At 40.9% G+C, this 22192-nt stretch overlaps 1 protein-coding gene across 1 annotated transcript; it reads left to right on the forward strand.

The window, feature by feature from the left end:
- The first annotated feature begins 831 nt into the window (after window positions 1-831).
- On the forward strand, window positions 832-8449 carry LOC139403116 (GTPase IMAP family member 9-like). The gene is made up of 3 exons (XM_071146825.1): window positions 832-946; window positions 6337-6411; window positions 6735-8449. Exons 2-3 carry the CDS (start codon window positions 6405-6407, stop codon window positions 7814-7816), a joined length of 1089 nt encoding a protein of 362 aa, XP_071002926.1. The 5' UTR covers window positions 832-946; window positions 6337-6404; the 3' UTR covers window positions 7817-8449.
- The last annotated feature ends 13743 nt before the right edge of the window (window positions 8450-22192 follow it).

Genomic DNA, 22192 nt, shown 5'->3' on the forward strand with positions numbered 1-22192 from the left:
AAAATTTCATCTAGCAACAGACCAACCAATATCCTAGCCAGCAGAAGGGTTTAGTAGTTAGCTACTTACATGCTTTCAAGACATATTTTATTTATTGGTATTATAAATACAATGTTTTCATTGACAAGATTCTCAGCATAAAAACAGTAAAGAAAATAAGAGACTCACTCAGCTGTGAGTCTTTCTGGGTACGTTTCTGAGAGCTTTGCACACCTGAACTGTACAATATTTGAACATTATTATTTTTACAACTCATCAAGCTCTGTCAAGTTGGTTGTTGATCATTGCTAGACAGCCATTTTTAAGTCTTGCCATATATGTTCAAACCTATTTAAGTTGAAACTAACTAGGCCACTCAGGAACATTCATTGTAGCCTTGGTAAGCAACTCGACAATGTATATCGTTATTTTATGCCTGGTTATGACACCTACATAAGTGTCAAAACCCACATTTATTCAAATTATTTTTCTCTCTGCCAAGAAGATCCCTTTTGTTTTACGTTAGTTTCTTAAATCCTTTGTTGTTGCAATAAATTCTTTACAATCATTTTCTTCATCATGTTTTATATAAGTTTCATGATGCTTTATGACCATTCTGTGTCACTTTACTTGGACGAATAAAATGGTCGAGGTTCTGTCCGAAAAGATATGCAGGCATTGCATTGAATCAACCAAAGGTTGCGTGCCACATCTTCCAGATGGCACTATCATATGATGTGGTTAGCTGACATTAAATACCTATCCAAGCGTTGTAAGATATAGCTTTAGTCAGCTTGCGTCAGTAACATAGTCACCGCAGGAACTCAACACAGCATTTCCAAGAAATCACGTGACTGACTAGAAAGCAAAAACGTTCATACGAACCCAAACATTGCTATAAAACATTGGCTGCATCTCCAATTGTAGACATATGCCTCCAGATATCTAGCTCAAAAAGCAGGCAAAGGTAAGGACGACCATAAAGTTACTATTACAAGACAAGCCTGAAACACATTCCTGTTGCATGTTTTGATATTACAAATGGGTGTTCTTTCCAAATTGACATTCAAAAATGATCTGTGAAACTTTTACAAAGACTGCATATGCAATTTATTTTATACAAAGCATTCTATAATATGTTTATCGTAACGAGAGTAAGTAATGAATACATGTCATGTTATAATTTTGACGCCTGCACTATAAAAGCTCTCTTACCATTTTAAAGCTAGAATCCTTCATTGAAACCATAACAATGCGTTCTCCCCACCCGTTATGCTAAAAAGCTAAGGACTGGGGCTGGATAGATTTAACCACTCAAATTCATAGACAGAGCTATAGACTGATATCACATGTATAGTTTTATCCATGTATGTTTACAAATAGAATTAAACAAGTTTAGGCCGTAATTCAATCAGATCAAGGAGATAGCCGACAGCCGCATAGCTTATCTTTAGGCGGTGCCGTAGCTGCTCTTGTGATCATTGTCATGAAGCCACACCCTTCCCACTTGCATTAGATTAGATGATCAGCAACGCAGTTAAGCCAAAACCACTGCCGGTTATTCAGAGGGGTGTTTTATTACGCTCCCATTGGATAGCTAGCATTGTCTCACTCACGGGATCAGCGCACCTTCCAAGGTAAGGACGGAAAGTGTACTTTAACAATTTGCTGCCTACCGTAATGCAGACCTATTATTATTTTATTATTATTATCATCATCATTATCATGTTAACATTTGCCCATGTATTTATTTTCAGAGTTTCAATGAATTGTAAAAATGTTTCAGAACTCTGCTATCAGCTAAGTTAACCTAGGCTCGGTATCTGAAGTTGTTATATTATCGTTAGTAGCATATGCTTAAATCTTTATTTCTCAAATGTTTTTTTGCGCTACGTGATATTCACTTCCGGACTTGGAGATCGCTCAAAGCGTGGTAGAACGCTACTCTGAATAACGGGGTGTGGTTTTGTCTTAACTGCGTTGGGGAAAAGAAAGACGCTGTTCAGACGAGAACATGTAGGCTATAAATAAATAATGACGTTGAAATTGAAAATCAGTCAATGAAACAAATATGTATATCTGCCTAATCGAGGTGTGGATTACATACCACATTCCAGTGATCGAATTGAGAAAAAAGGCTGCAGGTATTTATTTAACGGACTCCGTGCAGCTAATGGCAATGTCCCCAAGGAGCGGATTTAGTCCGGAGAAGTAACACTCCAAAAAGTAATTAATAAACCTTTTTCATTTCCATATGTACTAGGAAGCTTAGTTTATTTCTTCGGCTTCAGGAATGTGACTGAAAAAGTGGAGAAAAAAAAGTTACTGATTGAAAGTATAACGGGACATCTGTGAAAAATTAGAGGAGCTTACTAAGGTCTTCAAAAACTCATATTAGACCGGGAGCCTACCGGGAGCCTAATGCATTATGTCCCTTGCGCTGCTGGTTCACCAGTATGAAGAAAATTGCAAACAGCTTTTTTTGTTCCAGCCCTCAAGAACTGTTGTCTGCTAAAGATGATAATCCGTTTCCATCTGCCAATTTATGTCAATTTATGGGTAGTATCCAGACGATTTGTCCCCAGAGCTTCCTATACTCTATTTCAGTAAGGTGTTGATGCCGGTATTAAGAAGAATGAGAGGCTCAATTAAATATGTTACAGAACTGCTGTATTTGAAGCACAACTCCCTTCTTCCCAGTTTCCCTGACGTTGCTATGGCAATATAGCTGTATTTAACTTCCCTGTAACTGCTGCTTCTGCAGACAGATCCTTTTCTACACCAAAACTCAGAACTACCTAAGAAGTACAATGTCTCAGGAAATACTGTCTGGGTTGGCAGACTTCAGGACACCAGGGGAGTCTCAAATTTAATTTGATTTAAATTTACCTTGAATTTTGCAGCCTATTTGTGTGTTTATCTGTTAGCCAGATAAAATCTTGCTACTGTTATAGCCTCGCTACTGTATATAGCCTCGCTAATGTTATTTTTCCCTGTCTTTTTACTGTTGTTTTTATTTCTTTACTTACCCATTGTTCACCTAATACCTTTTTTGCACAGTTGGTTATAGCATGTAAATAAGCATTTCACTGTAAGGTCTACCTACACTGTTGTATTCGGCACCCGTGACAAATAAACTGATTTGAGTTCAACATTAAAGTGGCTGAATTTATCTTCAAGCCGACAACTTGTCATTGTTAAGCTATTAGAGTACCTTTTTATAAAATGTTTATACATATCAGCTACAGTTGAATTCGTAAGTTTACATACACTTAGGTTGGTCGGCCGATTAATTAGGGCCGATTTCAAGTTTTCATAACAATCGGAAATCGGTATTTTTGGAAACCGATTATTATTATTTTTTTCTACCTTTATTTAACTAGGCAAGTCAGTTAAGAACACATTCTTAATTTCAATGACGGCCTAGGAACGATGGGTTAACTGCCTTGTTCAGGGGCAGAATGAAAGATTTTTACCTTGTCCGCTCGGGGATTAGTTTTTGTAACCTTCCTGTTACTAGTCCAACGCTCTAACCACCTGCCTTACATTGCACTCCACGAGGAGCCTGCGTAGCAGTCTGACTACCTGTTACGCGAGGGCAGCAAGAAGCAAAGATAAGTTGCTAGCTAGCATTAAACTTATAAAAAAACAATCAATCTTCACATAATCACTAGTTAACTACACATGGTTGATGATATTACTCGTTTATCTAGCGTGTCCTGCGTTGCAAATAATCGATGCGGTGCCTGTTAAAAGGAACCACCAGCTTTCATGTGTTCTCATGTTCTGAGCAAGGAACTTAAACGTTAGCTTTTTTACATGGCACGTATTCCACTTTTACTTTCTTCTTCAACACTTTGTTTTTGCATTATTTAAACCAAATGTAACTTTTCATTATTTATTTGAGGCTAAATAGATTTTATTGATGTATTATATTAAGTTAAAATACGTGTTAATTCAGTATTGTTGTAATTGTCATTATTACAAATAAATACATAAGAAAAATCGTCATCGGCTTTTTTTTGGTCTTCCAATAATCGATATTGGTGTTGAAAAATCATAATCGGTCGACCTCTATTGGAGTCATTAAAACTAGTTTTTCAACCACTCCACAAATTTCTTGTTAACAAACTATAGTTTTGGCAAGTCGGTTAGTACATCTACTTTGTGCATGACACGTAATTTTCCCCAAAATTGTTTACAGACCGATTATTTCACTGTATCACAATTTCAGTGGGTCAGAAGTTTACATACACTAAATTGACTGTGCCTTTAAACAGCTTGGACAATTCCAGAAAATTATGTCATGGCTTCTGATGGGCTAATTGACATAATTTGAGTCAATTGGAGGTGTACCTGTGGATGTATTTCAAGGCCTACCTTCAAACTCAGTGCTTCTTTTGCTTGACATCATGGGAAAATCTAAAGAAATCCCCCAAGACCTCATAAAAAAAAATTGTAGACCACAAGTCTGGTTCATCCTTGGGAGCAATTTCCAAATGCCTGAAGGTACTACGTCCATCTGTGCAAACAATAGTACGCAAGTATAAACACCATGGGACCACGCAGCCGCCATACCGCTCAGGAAGGAGACACATTCTGTCTCCTATAGATTAACGTACTTTGGTGCGAAAAGTGCAAATCAATCCCAGAACAACAGCGAAGGACCTTGTGAAGATGCTGGAGGAAACCGGTACAAAAATATGTATATCCACAGTAAAACGAGTCTTATATTGACGTAACCTGAAAGGCCGCTCAGCAAGGAAGAAGCCACTGCTCCAAAACCGAAATAAATCATTCTCTCTACTATTATTCTATTCTGACATTTCACATTCTTAAAATAAAATGGTGATCCTAACTGACCTAAGACAGGGAATTTTTACTTGGAATAAATTTCAGGAATTGAGAAAAACTTAGCCAAATACATTTAAACTAAGGTGTATGTAAACTTCCGACTTCAACTGTACATTTGGAAACTACGTTCACCGTAGCTAGAATATTTAGCACCCTAACAACCGCTCATTTGGATTAGAAATACAACATTCATTTACACTTAGATGTCTTTCTCTGTCATCTCTGTTGAAACCACTAGATCCGTCTATGGGGAGTAGTTAGTCTCTGGTTGTCCACAGAGGTCACAATGACCTTAGTTGTAGGCCTCTTTGCTTGGAGTGTTCTTAGAATGGATACCACAGGTGTCACCCATGGTGGTGAGAGGGATCTGTTCTTCCCTCTCGTCTTTGGTCAAATTGTCCCAGACTACTTTACATACCCATCTGCAGAGTGTAAATGTTTGGTCTTTACCTCTTCACTCGTCAAGAGTTTTACAATTTTCTGGTCTTGTAGTTTTAACCATTTCAATGTGTGGACCACGTCCTCACCTTCTCAATTCTCTATTTAAATTCTCAGCTAGTCCTTTTAAGCACACTGGCCTGAATGGCGGTTCCATCATGTTGACATGAGCTCTGAGATCACTTGGGCGTGGCTACTGACTGGGCTGACTGAAAAAAAACTATTCTCATTTAGAAGGCTAAAATCACATTGCTATCTTTTCCAAAATAGTTTCATATGTAATACAGTTATCAACATTTAGATGTAAATCTGATATTAGTGAACGCTCTTAAAGTTAGTGCTTCCATTATTAAGTCTTTCTGATCATTTTAATAACGTCACAAAATAGACATGAATTTCTCATATTCCATCTGTGATCATTGAAATATATTGTCCCGGTGTCCATTGCTTGATGTTGAAGTTTTTTGTGCAACGCCCAGACATTCCATTCTCAATTTTACAACCGGCTGTTATTAAGTCATAAAACCGGCCCTGTAAGAGAGAGAGAGTTTGGCTGTCAGACATTGGCCTAGCTGATCCGGCACCTTTGATCCTCACCAAGGAGAGTGTCATGACACTTGTGAAGGGCATCTTTACGATGAAGACATACTCTTGTGTGTGCCTCTTCCTGGTCACATTGTGGCATTGATTTCAGAGAGCCCTTTGAGAGCACAAACTCAATTGTAGCATAGATCTCTTTTCCATTTTCAGATTTATTGGCAAACACCTTCTGTGTCAACATTTTGCAAAGCTCCTGTTTGTTATTAGGGTTTCTGAGGAAGTATTAGAACGTACATGGACGTTGGTTGTCTCCCCATCTGTAGTCTTTTAGACTACTTTGTGGGTAGGCAAAGAATGGACAATGACAGCTCCGTCAATTGTGTTTCCTTTATTTAGGCAGTTATTGTTAATTTGCTTAGAGTTTATACTTTATAGACGAAAAATATTAGTCTAAGAAGCAATGTGAGACTGAAAATGTAGATTTAGCAGTTCTGTAAGATCAACAGTGTAATTTTTATCCAACAGAGACCCAAATTTCTCTGGTTGGGAACAATAGACCTGGGAAGACCTTGACAGCATTCCAAAACCCTAACATGACTGGTGAGTACTTCGTCTTCATTTCACTGTATGTAGGCTACAAGACAGTGATGGGCACGGATTTATATTTTTTTTTTTTTTTATGGGTTTGCACAAAATAATTATATTTTCAGTAATTAATACATTTTCATAAATTATATGTAGGATTACATGTAGCTTAATTTATAGATAATGTAATTGTTAATTTGCTTACAGTCCATATTCTACAGACCAATGTCTAAGAATCTAGAAACTGATCATATTCAGTAGCTATTCTGTATGATGACCAAACAGAAAGAACATCAGACTTCTTTCTACAGTAACAACATCTCCTTCTTATCCAACAGAACAAAATAAAGAGGTCCGTATTGTTCTGGTTGGAAAGACTGGAGCTGGGAAGAGCGCAACAGGAAACACCATCCTGGGGACAAAAGCTTTTAAATCAAAAATGTCCTCTACTTCTGTGACATCAACATGTGAAAAGAAAAGAGGAGAGGTGGGAGGGCAACATGTAGCTGTCATCGACACACCAGGCTTGTTTGACACCAAGTTAACACAGGAGGAGGCACTGAAAGAGATCTCACAGTGCCTGCTTTTCTCTGCTCCTGGTCCCCATGTGTTCCTGGTTGTGATCAAGCTGGGAAGATTCACTGAAGAGGAACAGAAAACTGTGGAGATGATTCAGACATTATTTGGGGATGAAGCATCCAGATACACCATGGTTCTCTTCACACATGGAGAGAGTCTTGATGATGACGACGTTGTAACAATTGAAGATTATTTGCTTGAAAATCCACATCTTCAGTGTTTGATTGCCAAATGTAATGGAGAGTATCAGGTCTTCAACAACAAAGATAAGAATTGCTCCCAGGTCACTGAGCTGCTTGAGAAGATAAACAAGATGGTGAAGATGAATGGAGGAAGCCACTACACCACTGAGATGTTCCAGGAGGCTGAGAGAGCGATTGAAGAGGAGAAGAACAGGATCCTGAAAGAGAATGAAGAGAAGATACGCAGAGAGGAGGAGAAACTGAAGATGGAAAAAATTAAAATAAAAGCTCTGGAGAAAGTTCTTAAAGAGGAGAATGAGAGGATCCTGAGAAAGAACAAAGAGCAACAACTCAGATATGAGGAGAAACTGGGGGAAATGAAAAGAGAAGCTCGGGAGGAAGCAATTAAAAAGGAGAAAGAGAGGGTCCTGAAAGAGTACGAAGAGCAGAGACTCCGAGAAGAGGAACTGACAGTGGTATCATCCAGAATGTTTGCTGTGGGGGAAGAAATAAAGACGCTGCCAGAAAAACATGAAAGAGAGGCTAGAGATGAAGCTGAACAATTTTCAATTTTCAAATATTTGGATTTCAGTGGAATGTTGGCCCCCGTCTTGAATAAGTCGCTCAGCTACATCAGAAGCAAATGTAATATACAATGAAAATGTGAAACAGCGGTGTACCATCTAACATTGCTTTACTCTACTGATTAACTTGCTTAGATATTCAACTAACTAGCTATTGATAAATCTAGCTAGCTAGCTATTGATAAAGATCTGTACATTTTCGGACTTTTTTTTTCTTAGTGTCTCTTCATCTTGCCTGTTCCAGTTCGATATTGTAATGTGGGGTGTCCTCAGAAATTACCTTTTAGATTAGGCCTATATCATGTCATGTGCCATACATCTTCTAAATGCAGGCGGTTGTGGCAATTACATTGACTTCTAATGTAGAGACTCCGAGTTAGAAAATGGTATTTCATACACTGCAGTTGAGAAACAATAAGAAAATGATTCTGCTTTGAAAGCTGATAAACTTCTACCCCCATTTTTGAAAATGGCCCATGAATGTTTTGGTACACCAACTGGAGAACTCTTCTTTGTCTACACCCAGCCAGCATTGTTCACACCCTCTTAGGCCTTAGACCTACCCATCTCTTTAAGGATTCCTGTGAGGCCATTTGCTAAACAGAGTGTTTAGTTATTAAACAACCAAAGATTTCAAGACTGAAAGCGGTGAAAGTAGTAGCCTACAACATCGGAAAACTCCAGGTAAAAATAAATGTTATCTAGGCCTTGGCTTAGTCATGTTGTTCTTCACATTACCATCTCTGGTAAACACACACTATATCAAACTATATCAACTAAAATCAACATTTATTTGTCACATGCACAGGATACAGAAGGTGTAAACAGTTCAGTGAAATTGATACTTGCAGAGTGGAGTCTTTTGTTTAGACATTAGACAACAATTAATCATAATCCCAACTCATACCATTAATCTGTAGCTAAAGATAACCTACTAGGTTCAATGTTATGTAGCTAGCTAACATTAGGCTATAACTAGCATTGCAGAGATTTGAGATATTAATAATATTGCTACACACTTCATACACGTAACGTTAGCTAGCGAACCAGCCAGCTAACGTCAACTAGCTAACAGTACACATTAAATTGCAATAAAGACAACTTTCTGACAAAATTTAAAATGTATATTATCTGAAAATGTAGCTAGACTCTTACCCTTATACATGGATGAATGATTCTCCCTCTGCCATGGTTGCCCTTAGATTGAAGACGTAATGCTGAGATGGGTGTTTTATACAACAACCTCCTGTGTCTTCTTCTTCTGTATGTTTTATGGCAGACTACAGCCCAAAAAGGTGTGTTACCGCCACCAACTGGACAGGGTTGAAAACACCAAGGTAAAAATAAAACCCATGTGATAGGGAAAACGAACTTTATCCACCCAATATAAAACAATAAAAAAACACATTGACAACCAAAACCCCAAAACTCCCACTTCTTCCTTCAAATGTCCATATCTCCATTCTCAGGATCTATGACCTGAGAGGATGGTAAGGCTTGTGACAATACTCCTTGCAATTCCTCCGCCAATAAGTCTTTCAGTCCTATATCCACCTTAGCAGTGCCATTAATCACCATAGCTAAAACGACCACATAGTCCACCTTCTTAACTTTAACATATTTGGGTACTGCTGTTGAACTGCAAACCCTGCAGCCTTCAGTGAAGGCCTATTCAACACCATGGACTCTTCGGGAGCACCATTCGAACCCTTAACTCTTCTAACAGCCACTGCATATGACATTCTCTGGACAGCCCTGACATTTGCCATCCCATTCTCTTTCACCCTTGTTGGGCTTTCCAAAGACGTGGCTTCATGGTTCCCACCACAATTGCAACATGTCACATTTGCATCACATTTAAAACACATGATATGATCTTTTCCACAACTTGAACATCTCGGCTTCTCCCTTCTGAAAACACATGACCAAAACCTTTAAAATGATCACATTGCATTGGAACGATTAACAAACGACTCATTAATAAACCAAACCATACTCATTAATAAACCAAACCATACTCATTAACAAACCAAACCATACTCATTAATAAACCAAACCATACTCATTAACAAACCAAACTCATTAACAAACTAAACCATACTCATTAACAAACCAAACCATACTCATTAACAAACCAAACCATACTCATTAATAAACCAAACCATACTCATTAATAAACCAAACCATACTCATTAATAAACCAAACCATACTCATTAATAAACCAAACCATACTCATTAACAAACCAAACCATACTCATTAATAAACCAAACCATACTCATTAATAAACCAAACCATACTCATTAACAAACCAAACCATACTCATTAACACACCAAACCATACTCATTAACACACCAAACCATACTCATTAACAAACCAAACCATACTCATTAACAAACCAAACTCATTAACAAACTAAACCATACTCATTAACAAACCAAACCATACTCATTAACAAACCAAACCATACTCATTAATAAACCAAACCATACTCATTAATAAACCAAACCATACTCATTAATAAACCAAACCATACTCATTATCAAACCAAACCATACTCATTAACAAACCAAACTCATTAACAAACTAAACCATACTCATTAACAAACCAAACCATACTCATTAACAAACCAAACCATACTCATTAATAAACCAAACCATACTCATTAATAAACCAAACCATACTCATTAATAAACCAAACCATACTCATTAATAAACCAAACCATACTCATTAACAAACCAAACTCATTAATAAACCAAACCATACTCATTAATAAACCAAACCATACTCATTATCAAACCAAACCATACTCATTAACAAACCAAACTCATTAACAAACTAAACCATACTCATTAACAAACCAAACCATACTCATTAACAAACCAAACCATACTCATTAATAAACCAAACCATACTCATTAATAAACCAAACCATACTCATTAATAAACCAAACCATACTCATTAATAAACCAAACCATACTCATTAACAAACCAAACCATACTCATTAATAAACCAAACCATACTCATTAATAAACCAAACCATACTCATTAACAAACCAAACCATACTCATTAACACACCAAACCATACTCATTAACACACCAAACCATACTCATTAACAAACCAAACCATACTCATTAACAAACCAAACCATACTCATTAACACACCAAACCATACTCATTAACAAACCAAACCATACTCATTAACACACCAAACCATACTCATTAACAAACCAAACCATACTCATTAATAAACCAAACCATACTCATTAACAAACCAAACCATACTCATTAACACACCAAACCATACTCATTAATACACCAAACCATACTCATTAACAAACCAAACCATACTCATTACCAAACCATACTCCTACAAGATAAGAAGGAATATTCTCACCACTGTATGCTACTTTGCTCCCTTATTCCTTTGGACAATATTCCATGATTCAACCGCCATTATATTCACGCTCCACATCAATGTCCACTTCCGCCATCTTTTAGCTAACTGTGTTATCTTTTCGAATCTCTCCGCATTTGGAAATAATCTCTCTGCTTCCACAGGGCATTCCACTGATTTCAAAACTCTGTCAACTTCTTCCGTGACAAAAACACTATTAATTGCCGTTTCTTCTGATGACAGTGATGACAGTGTCTGGTGGAATTAAAATGTTTTTATCTAAATCCGGTAAATCTTCATTGTCTGATTCCGAGAGGCAGCATTGCATGATGGTCCTCCAGAAAGTAGTCCACAAATTGTTACGTTCTGACCATAGTTCTGTTATTTTATTATTTGTTTTAGTATGGTCAGGGCGTGAGTTGGGGTGGGTAGTCTATGTTTGTCTTTCTGTGTTGGTTTTTGTGTTCAGCCTAGTATGGTTCTCAATCAGAGGCAGGTGTCGTTAGTTGTCTCTGATTGAGAATCATACTTAGGTAGCCTGGGTTTCACTGTTGGTTTGTGGGTGTTTGTTTCCGTGTGAGTGTTTGTCGCCACATGGTACTGGTTCGGTTTTCATCACATCGTTTAAGGTTTTGTATTTCAGTGTTCAGTTCGTAAATCGTCATGAACACTTACCACGCTGCATCTTGGTCCGATCCTTACTCCTCTTCAGACGAAGAGGAAGAATGCCGTTACACAAATACTGAACAGCTCATGTTATAAACAGAAGCGTGCTACATGGCAGACCAATCCAAACTCATCTCTTAGCAAGTTGAGGTGACTAAACTGCTTGGAGTAACCCTGTATTGCAAACTTTCATGGTCAAAACATATTGATACAACAGTAGCTAAGATGGGGAGAAGTCTGTCCATAATAAAGAGCTGCTCTGCCTTTTTAACATCACTATCAACAAGGCAGGTCCTGCAGGCCCTAGTTGTGTCGCACCTGATCAGTTGTGTGGTCAGCTGCCACAAAGAGGGACTTAGGAAAATTACAATTAGCTCAGAACACGGCAGCACGGCTGGCCCTTAAAAGTACACGAGGAGCTAACATTAATGATATGCATGTCAATCTCTCATGGCTCAAAGTGGAAGAGAGGTCTCTTCACAATCCCCAAGTCCTGAACAAACTATGGGAGGCGCACGAAACTACATAGAGCCAAGACTACATGGAACTTTATTCCACATCAGTTAACTGATACAAGTGTTAGAATCAGATTGTTTTTTAAAACAGGTAAAAATACACCTTATGGAACAGTGGGGACTGTTAAGAGACACACACACAGGTACAGACACACACATGTGCTCAAAAACGCTAGCACACACACTCTACACACACGTGTATTGTATTATTGTTGTATGGTGGTATTGTACATTTTGAATTGTAGATATGTAGTGGTGTAATAATGTTATATGATGTACTGTTTTATCTTTGGTTTTATATGTAATGTAATTGACTTCATGTATTTGGACCCCAGGAAGAGTAGCTGCTGCCTTGGCAACAGCTAATGGGGATCCCTAATAAATACATATACAAATGTCCAGCCCATCCTTTGTCTCAGCCAATCATTGCTTTAAAAAATGAAAAAAGATCAAAACAAACAAATGCCTCTGCTGTTAAGTAGTGACGTGGGACATACACCTAGCTTCTTGAAACGGCTCACAGATGTATATTCTATAGCTTAGATTAAGCTCTATGACATTTTACCTGGCTTTGCTGTGTCTGTGATTGTTTCCATTTATGTCAACAGTAAACATGATAATTTAAGACAAAATAAATTATTACATTAAATATATGTTTTATTCAATGAGGACATTCTCTTTAAATAACACTAATTATCATAACAGTTTATTAAAGTTGGTTATTCCCAATGAGGATACTACCAGCAACAACGCTAATCAGAAGTGTCTTGTATGTAGAGGAAGGGTTCTAGTAGAAACAGAGCCCCTGTCCAGAAACAACCCCTAACTAGCCCCTTCCTATAGGCACTGGTGGAGATCTGAGAGGGTTGGACAGGTTTAAGCAATATGGTGAAATTCCGCCTAGCCTATCAGAGTGTAAGGTGGCGCTATCACTATATTGATTAAATCTATCAAATCTATTCCATCTAGCAACAGACCAAACAACATCCCAACCAGCAGAAGGGTTTAGTAGTTAGCTAAATATGTGATTTTAGAGCAGCTTTCATGCATTGGCATTTTACATAAAATATGTTTTAATCAACAAGGTTCTCAGTCTTAAAAATAAAAAACATCTTCATGCACTGCTTTACACTCCCTGACTCGGTCGTTCCATTGACATTTGGGTCAGTGTGCGTACCATTGTCATTATGACATCCTCAATATGTGACAGAACAGTGGCATTATTTGGATGGATGCATACAGTAAATCTGTAAATCATGCTGTTTAAACAGTGCAGTAATAAGGAGACTCTCAGCACAGTTGAGTGAGACCGGCTACGGCCCAATAATCTGGTTTCTCTTTACTCCTTTCCTACATGTCACTGGCTAGATGAACTGGTTAGAACTGGTTATAAATGTTAACAGCCATAGCCATATAGTCATAAACCTTTTTAAGTCCCCTCATATCAGTTCATATGATATGAATATGGCCTTGACCTTTTCCTGAACAAATGACCTGACTAGGAAAACCTCCAGGTCTATAACTAAGGCCTGGAGCTTTCCCTGGTCTGATCATGTATAGCTTCTCCTAGAATTAAAGGGTATGAGGAAAGGAAGCCATATAACAGTATTGAGCCACAGTGGCCTGGTCTGTCTGGGTCCTCCAGGCCAGCAGAGGGAGAGAAAAACACCTTAAGCTCTGGGGACGACAGACAACGTGGAATCCCATTCCCTATAAAAGTGCACTTTTGGCCAGGTCCAATGGGGCTTGCAGGCCTATGAAAATAAGAGCTCAGTGATTATCGTCAATTGTTTAATAAAAAAACATAGTAAAGATGATGTACACCTCAATCACTTTATATACATTTATTATACTCTGTTCTCTAATCGCACACACAGGTACGGGGAAAAGACGAACGAACCGTTAACATTTCAAAACTGACATCAGGGGACAAACTACAGTCATTCAGTCACACACATACTCTCTCTATCACTATCTCTCTCTCTCTCTCTCTCTATCACTATCTCTCTATCACTATCTCTCTATCACTATCTCTCTCTCTCTCTCTCTCTCTCTCTCTCTCTCTCTCTCTCTCTCTCTCTCTCTCTCTCTCTCTCTCTCTCTATCACTATCTCTCTCTCTCTCTCTCTCTCTATCACTATCTCTCTATCACTATCTCTCTATCACTATCTCTCTCTCTCTCTCTCTCTCTCTCTCTCTCTCTCTCTCTCTCTCTATCTCTCTCTCTCTCTCTCTCTCTCTCTCTCTCTCTCTCTCTCTCTCTCTCACACAATCTCTCACTCTCTCTCTATCACTATCTCTCTCTCTCTCTCTCTCTCTCTCTCTCTCTCTCTCACACCATCTCTCACTCTCTCTCTATCACTATCTCTCTCTCTCTCTCACACCATCTCTCACTCTCTCTCTATCACTATCTCTCTCTCTCTCTCTCTCACACAATCTCTCACTCTCTCTCTATCACTCTCTCTCTCTCTCTCTCTCTCTCTCTCTCTCTCTCTCTCACACCATCTCTCACTCTCTCTCGCTCACACAGAACTTTGAGAGTTATAATCTGTACAATAAACAATTGATTTTCATGATGTTTCAAAGTTATCCGAACTGTTAAAGCTCAGACACACTTCGAGGAAACTGTCACGGCTGTCGAATGAACTGGACCAAAGTGCAGCGTGGTGAGCGTACATATTCATTTTATTATTATGACACCGACAAAAACAATAAACAATCCAAAAACCAACCGTGAAGCTAAAGGCTATAGTGCCAACAAACAAAGACAACTATCCACAAAGACAGGTGGAAAAAAGGGCTGCCTATGTATGTTTCCCAATAAGAGACAATGATAGACAGCTGTCCCTGATTGAGAACCATACCCGGCCAAATCAAAGAAATACAAAACATAGAAAAATGAACATTGAATGCCCACCCAATCACACCCTGACCAAACCAAAATAGAGACATAAAAAGCTCTCGGACATAAAAAGCCCCGGATTGAAGGACATCGCTGGAGGCTCCGGACTGAAGGACGTCGCTGGAGGCTCCAGACTGGAGGCCGTCTCCGGAGGCTGGAGTTAGAACTACATCCACCTACGTCTCTGTCACCAACACTACAGCTGTACCTGTAGTTAGTACTACATCCACCCAGGTATCTGTCACCAACACTACAGCTGTACCTGTAGTTAGTACTACATCCACCCAGGTCTCTGTCACCAACACTACAGCTGTACCTGTAGTTAGTACTACATCCACCCAGGTCTCTGTTACCAACACTACAGCTGTACCTGTAGTTAGTACTACATCCACCCAGGTTTCTGTCACCAACACTACAGCTGTACCTGTAGTTAGTACTACATCCACCCAGGACTCTGTCACCAACACTACAGCTGTACCTGTAGTTAGTACTACATCCACCCAGGTCTCTGTCACCAACACTACAGCTGTACCTGTAGTTAGTACTACATCCACCCAGGACTCTGTCACCAACACTACAGCTGTTCCTGTAGTTAGTACTACATCCACCCAGGTCTCTGTCACCAACACTACAGTTATACCTGTAGTTAGTACTACATCCACCCAGGTCTCTGTCACCAACACTACAGCTGTACCTGTAGTTAGTACTACATCCACCCAGGTCTCTGTCACCAACACTACAGCTGTACCTGTAGTTAGTACTACATCCACCCAGGTATCTGTCACCAACACTACAGCTGTACCTGTAGTTAGTACTACATCCACCCAGGTCTCTGTCACCAACACTACAGCTGTACCTGTAGTTAGTACTACCTCCACCCAGGACTCTGTCACCAACACTACAGCTGTACCTGTAGTTAGTACTACATCCACCCAGGTCTCTGTCACCAACACTACAGCTGTACCTGTAGTTAGTACTACATCCACCCAGGTCTCTGTCACCAACACTACAGCTGTACCTGTAGTTAGTACTACATCCACCCAGGTCTCTGTCACCAACACTACAGCTGTACCTGTAGTTAGTACTACATCCACCCAGGTCTCTGTCACCAACACTACAGTTATACCTGTAGTTAGTACTACATCCACCCAGGTCTCTGTCACCAACACTACAGCTGTACCTGTAGTTAGTACTACATCCACCCAGGTCTCTGTCACCAACACTACAGCTGTACCTGTAGTTAGTACTACATCCACCCAGGTATCTGTCACCAACACTACAGCTGTACCTGTAGTTAGTACTACATCCACCCAGGTCTCTGTCACCAACACTACAGCTGTACCTGTAGTTAGTACTACATCCACCCAGGACTCTGTCACCAACACTACAGCTGTACCTGTAGTTAGTACTACATCCACCCAGGTATCTGTCACCAACACTACAGCTGTACCTGTAGTTAGTACTACATCCACCCAGGACTCTGTCACCAACACTACAGCTGTACCTGTAGTTAGTACTACATCCACCCAGGTCTCTGTCACCAACACTACAGCTGTACCTGTAGTTAGTACTACATCCACCCAGGTCTCTGTCACCAACACTACAGCTGTACCTGTAGTTAGTACTACATCCACCCAGGACTCTGTCACCAACACTACAGCTGTACCTGTAGTTAGTACTACATCCACCCAGGCATCTGTCACCAACACTACAGCTGTACCTGTAGTTAGTACTACATCCACCCAGGACTCTGTCACCAACACTACAGCTGTACCTGTAGTTAGTACTACATCCACCCAGGTCTCTGTCACCAACACTACAGATGTACCTGTAGTTAGTACTACATCCACCCAGGTCTCTGTCACCAACACTACAGCTGTACCTGTAGTTAGTACTACATCCCACCCAGGTATCTGTCACCAACACTACAGCTGTACCTGTAGTTAGTATTACATCCACCCAGGTATCTGTCACCAACACTACAGCTGTACCTGTAGTTAGTACTACATCCACCCAGGTATCTGTCACCAACACTACAGCTGTACCTGTAGTTAGTACTACATCCACCCAGGTCTCTGTCACCAACACTACAGTTGTACCTGTAGTTAGTACTACATCCCACCCAGGTCTCTGTCACCAACACTACAGCTGTACCTGTAGTTAGTACTACATCCACCCAGGACTCTGTCACCAACACTACAGCTGTACCTGTAGTTAGTACTACGTCCACCCAGGACTCTGTCACCAACCCTACAGCTGTACCTGTAGTTAGTACTACATCCACCCAGGTATCTGTCTCCAACACTACAGCTGTACCTGTAGTTAGTACTACATCCACCCAGGTATCTGTCACCAACACTACAGCTGTACCTGTAGTTAGTACTACATCCACCCAGGTATCTGTCACCAACACTACAGCTGTACCTGTAGTTAGTATTACATCCACCCAGGTTTTCTGTCACCAACACTACAGCTGTACCTGTAGTTAGTACTACATCCACCCAGGTCTCTGTCACCAACACTACAGTTGTACCTGTAGTTAGTACTACATCCCACCCAGGTCTCTGTCACCAACACTACAGCTGTACCTGTAGTTAGTACTACATCCACCCAGGACTCTGTCACCAACACTACAGCTGTACCTGTAGTTAGTATTACATCCACCCAGGTCTCTGTCACCAACACTACAGCTGTACCTGTAGTTAGTACTACATCCCACCCAGGTCTCTGTCACCAACACTACAGTTGTACCTGTAGTTAGTACTACATCCCACCCAGGTCTCTGTCACCAACACTACAGCTGTACCTGTAGTTAGTACTACGTCCACCAGAGAGCCACCTTTCACCCTGTCCCTGTATCTAAGTAAGGGTTCTTAAACTTTTTCAGCCTGGGACCCAAACTAAAAATTCTATGTTATTTGGCACCCAATGTTATGAAAATATACACCTATGCATAAATATTGGTACATTTCATTGTCTAAAACAAATGCAATATAAACAAAAACAAATAAGAATCCATTTCAATACCCATATATAAATAGCTATTCATCTTTATTTTTCCCCAATAAAACACTCATATCTGTCTAGGTTGGAACTGTTGCTGTTAAAATACAATAAATCATTTTTATTCTGAACCCGAATTTACTGATTTATCACATCACACAGATGAATAACAGTACACACACACACACACACTCACAGGCTCCGTTTTTGATAGTGTAACTCTAAGTAACAGTACTGTACTGTTAGGGTTGCACTATCAGTCGCTAGCTAGCTTGCTTTGGCTAACGTTAGCTATTAGCTGTGTACAAGCCCAGGGGATTGTTTGAAAGAGAAACTCACATCTACTACTATGAGAGAGAGTACTCCCTTATTTCTGTGGATGTTTGGTCAGGACGTGTCATTATATTAACTTGTTCGTTTTGAGAGACTCATTACTAAGCACTTCCCCACACAAAACACATTGTGGGCGCGCCTCGTTATTTTTATGAAACCAAGAGAAGAAACTCATCGCTGTATTTGCGTTTCATGATGATTGACCTCAGTCAGGACTTGATGGCGAGTGGGAATGACAAGTCAGTGGCTGACAGCACATCATCTGCTGCTGAACGACAGCGCTGAAGCTTGTGGGTTTCGGAGGGATCTTCAAGAAAACTGCAGAAAAAAAGATCCGTTAACCCGCGAAACACACGGGCATCTCCCACACACGCAGCTGCTAAACTGAGCAGAGACCGTTGCTAAGCAGAGAGCATTGCTAAGCAGAGACCGTTGCTAAGCAGAGACCATTGCTAAGCAGAGAGCATTGCTAAGCAGAGACCGTGGCTAAGCAGAGACCGTTGCTAAGCAGAGACCGTTGCTAAGCAGAGACCGTTGCTAAGCAGAGACCGTTGCTAAGCAGAGAGCGTTGCTAAGCAGAGACCGTTGCTAAGCAGAGAGCGTTGCTAAGCAGAGACCGTTGCTAAGCAGAGACCGTTGCTAAGAAGAGACCGTTGATAAGCAGAGACCGTTTCTAAGCAGAGAGCGTTGCGAAGCAGAGAGCGTTGCTAAGCAGAGAGCGTTGCTAAGCAGAGACCGTGGCTAAGCAGAGACCGTTGCTAAGAAGAGACCGTTGATAAGCAGAGACCGTTGATAAGCAGAGACCATTGCTAAGCAGAGAGCGTTGCTAAGCAGAGAGCGTTGCTAAGCAGAGAGCGTTGCTAAGCAGAGAGCGTTGCTAAGCAGAGAGCGCACTGAAAAGTGAGTGCAGTTGCACTTGGCCAAATCAATTCCAGTAATCAATTAAATAACTATATATTTACTCTTACACGTCGCAACCCATACTTTAAGAAAGGCTGATCTAAGGATCTCTGTGATTCTTTCTCTCCTCCTGTGGAATAGAGTAGAGCTGTAGAGTTGTGTAATAGTTCATGTAGGTGGATGCCATGTGCAATCGGTTGTGCTAAGACAATGAGAGTTAATGACTATAGATACTGGTATGTACAGTATGTGTATATTCTGCTGTACTAAGACACTTTAAATATACCGTTTTTTGTTGCTGCCATAATACACTATGTGGAAGTTCTTCTTCCCCCTTGATATTCAATCATATTATGTTTTAATTGAATTTCCCTTTTAAATCTCTGAAACTGTGGAGATCTTAGCTCTGTCTCAATTAATCTTTCCTTCAGTCCTCGCATCCTCTCTCCTCGACCCCTTCACAAAACTCATTGGATAATATGTTCCAATTGGAGGGACCTTGACCTTCTCTTCTAATAGGGTTGACAAGGAGGAGAGGAGATAGGATGCCAGGAATCCCAGTAAAAAAACGATTGAGACTTAGCCCTTTTCAGAGGATTGGCCTCACAGAGTGCTTTCACAGTAACTTGGCCTAGACCTCAAAGAACAAGCAAAAGAACACGTGTGAAGTTTCCCCCAGAAATACCTATTGAGAAAGATGAAGACCCACATTTCCCACACAAGTCCCTGAATAACTACCACACTGATAGAAAAAAAACAACCTTTATGTCTAGCCTATTGTAGGGTTGCTAGCTAGCCTTTTGTAAGGTCAATAGCTAGTTTATTGTAAGGCCTTGTGGGGCCTACTCTAGGTCAAGAAAGATCACCTGTTTACAAGAAATTGTATTTGACTTCAAATAAGTCACATGGTACCACAGTGGAGTGTTAGGGGGAGTCCTTATAATCCTGACCAGTCTTCCACTTCTCCTTTCCTTTCACCATACGTTCCTCTTTTCATCTTTCACTATCCTTGTTGTTGTTGTGGAATATGCAAACTGTATGTCAAATCTAAAGAATGTGCTGCATTAGCAGACTCAACTCAGGGCTCGTATTTATCACGTCTCAGAGGAGAAATGCTGATCTAGGATCTGTTTAGCCTTTTGATCATATGATGACATTGTCAATTATCATATAATCTTTTTGGCTAACCACATTGGAACACTAATCTTTAAGGACATGAACTGGCAGTGGTTTGAGCAAAGTATACTGCTATTGTTTTCAGGAATGTAAACCTACGGCAGGGACAGGAGGGGTGGAAGGAGAAATGGGTGGGATGATGAGAGAGATAGGAGGGATGATAGAAGGGACAGGAGGGGTGATAGGAGGGGTGATAGGAGGAATGGTATGGGTGATAGGAGAGACAGTAGGGGTGATAGGAGAGACGAGAGGGGTGAAAGGAGACACGAGAGGGGTGATAGGAGAGACAAGAGGGGTAGGAGGGGTGATAGATGAGAGGGGTGATAGAAGAGACTATATGAGAGACAGGAGGGACAGAAGTGTTGATTGGAAAGACAGGAAGGGTGATAGGAGGGACGGGAGGGGTGATAGGAGAGACAGGAAGGGTGATAGGAATTGACGGGGAGGGGTGATAGGAGGGACAGGAAGGGTAGAAGGAGAAATGGGTGGGATGATGAGAGAGATAGGAGGGATGATAGGAGGGTCAGGAGGGGTGATAGGAGACAGGGGAGACAGGAGGGGCGATTGGAGAGACGAGAGGGGGGATAGGAGAGACGAGAGGGAGATAGGAGAGACGAGAAGGAGATAGGAGAGACAGGAGGGGTGATAGGAGACAGGGGAGACAGGAGGGGCGATTGGAGAGATGAGAGGGGGGATAGGAGAGACGAGAGGGAGATAGGAGAGACGAGAGGGAGATAGGAGAGACGAGAGGGAGATAGGAGAGACAGGAGGGGTGATAGGAGAGACGAGAGGGGTGATAGGAGAGACGAGAGGGGTGATAGGAGAGACGGAAGGGGTGATAGGAGAAACAGGAAGGGTGACGGGAGATTGGAGGGACGGTGGCAAGGGTGATAGGAGAGACAGGAAGGGCGATAGGAATTGACAGGGAGAGGTGATAGGAGGGACAATAGGGGTGATAGGAGAGACAGGAGGGGTGATAGGAATGGACGGGGGGTGATAGGAAGGACAAGAGGGGTGATAGGAGAGATGAGGGATGATAGGACAGACGAGAGGGGTGATAGGACAGCCGAGAGGGGTCATAGGAGAGTATGGAGAGGTGATAGGAGAGACAGGAGGGGTGACAGGAATGGACAGGAGGGGTGATAGAAATGGACGGGAAGGGGTCCTAGGAGGGACAAGCGGGGTGATAGGAGAGATGAGGGATGATAGGAAAGACGAGAGGGGTGATAGGACAGACGAGAGGGGTGATAGGAGAGTATGGAGAGGTGATAGGAGAGACAGAAGGGGTGATAGGAGGGACGAGAGGGGTGATAGGAGGGACAGAAGAGGTGATAGGAATGGACAGCAGGGGTGATAGGAATGGACGGAAGGGGTGAGAGGAGGGACAAGAGGGGTGATAGGAGAGTATGGAGAGGTGATATGAGAGTATGGAGAGGTGATAGGAGATCCAGGAGAGAAGAGAGGGGTGATAGAAGAGACAAGGGGGGTGAAAGGAGACATGGGAGGGGTGATTGGAGAGTTGTGAGAGGTGATAGGAGAGACGAGAGGGGTGA

Source organism: Oncorhynchus clarkii, unplaced genomic scaffold (assembly GCF_045791955.1).
Source record: "Oncorhynchus clarkii lewisi isolate Uvic-CL-2024 unplaced genomic scaffold, UVic_Ocla_1.0 unplaced_contig_5358_pilon_pilon, whole genome shotgun sequence".
Lineage (NCBI taxonomy): Eukaryota > Metazoa > Chordata > Actinopteri > Salmoniformes > Salmonidae > Oncorhynchus > Oncorhynchus clarkii.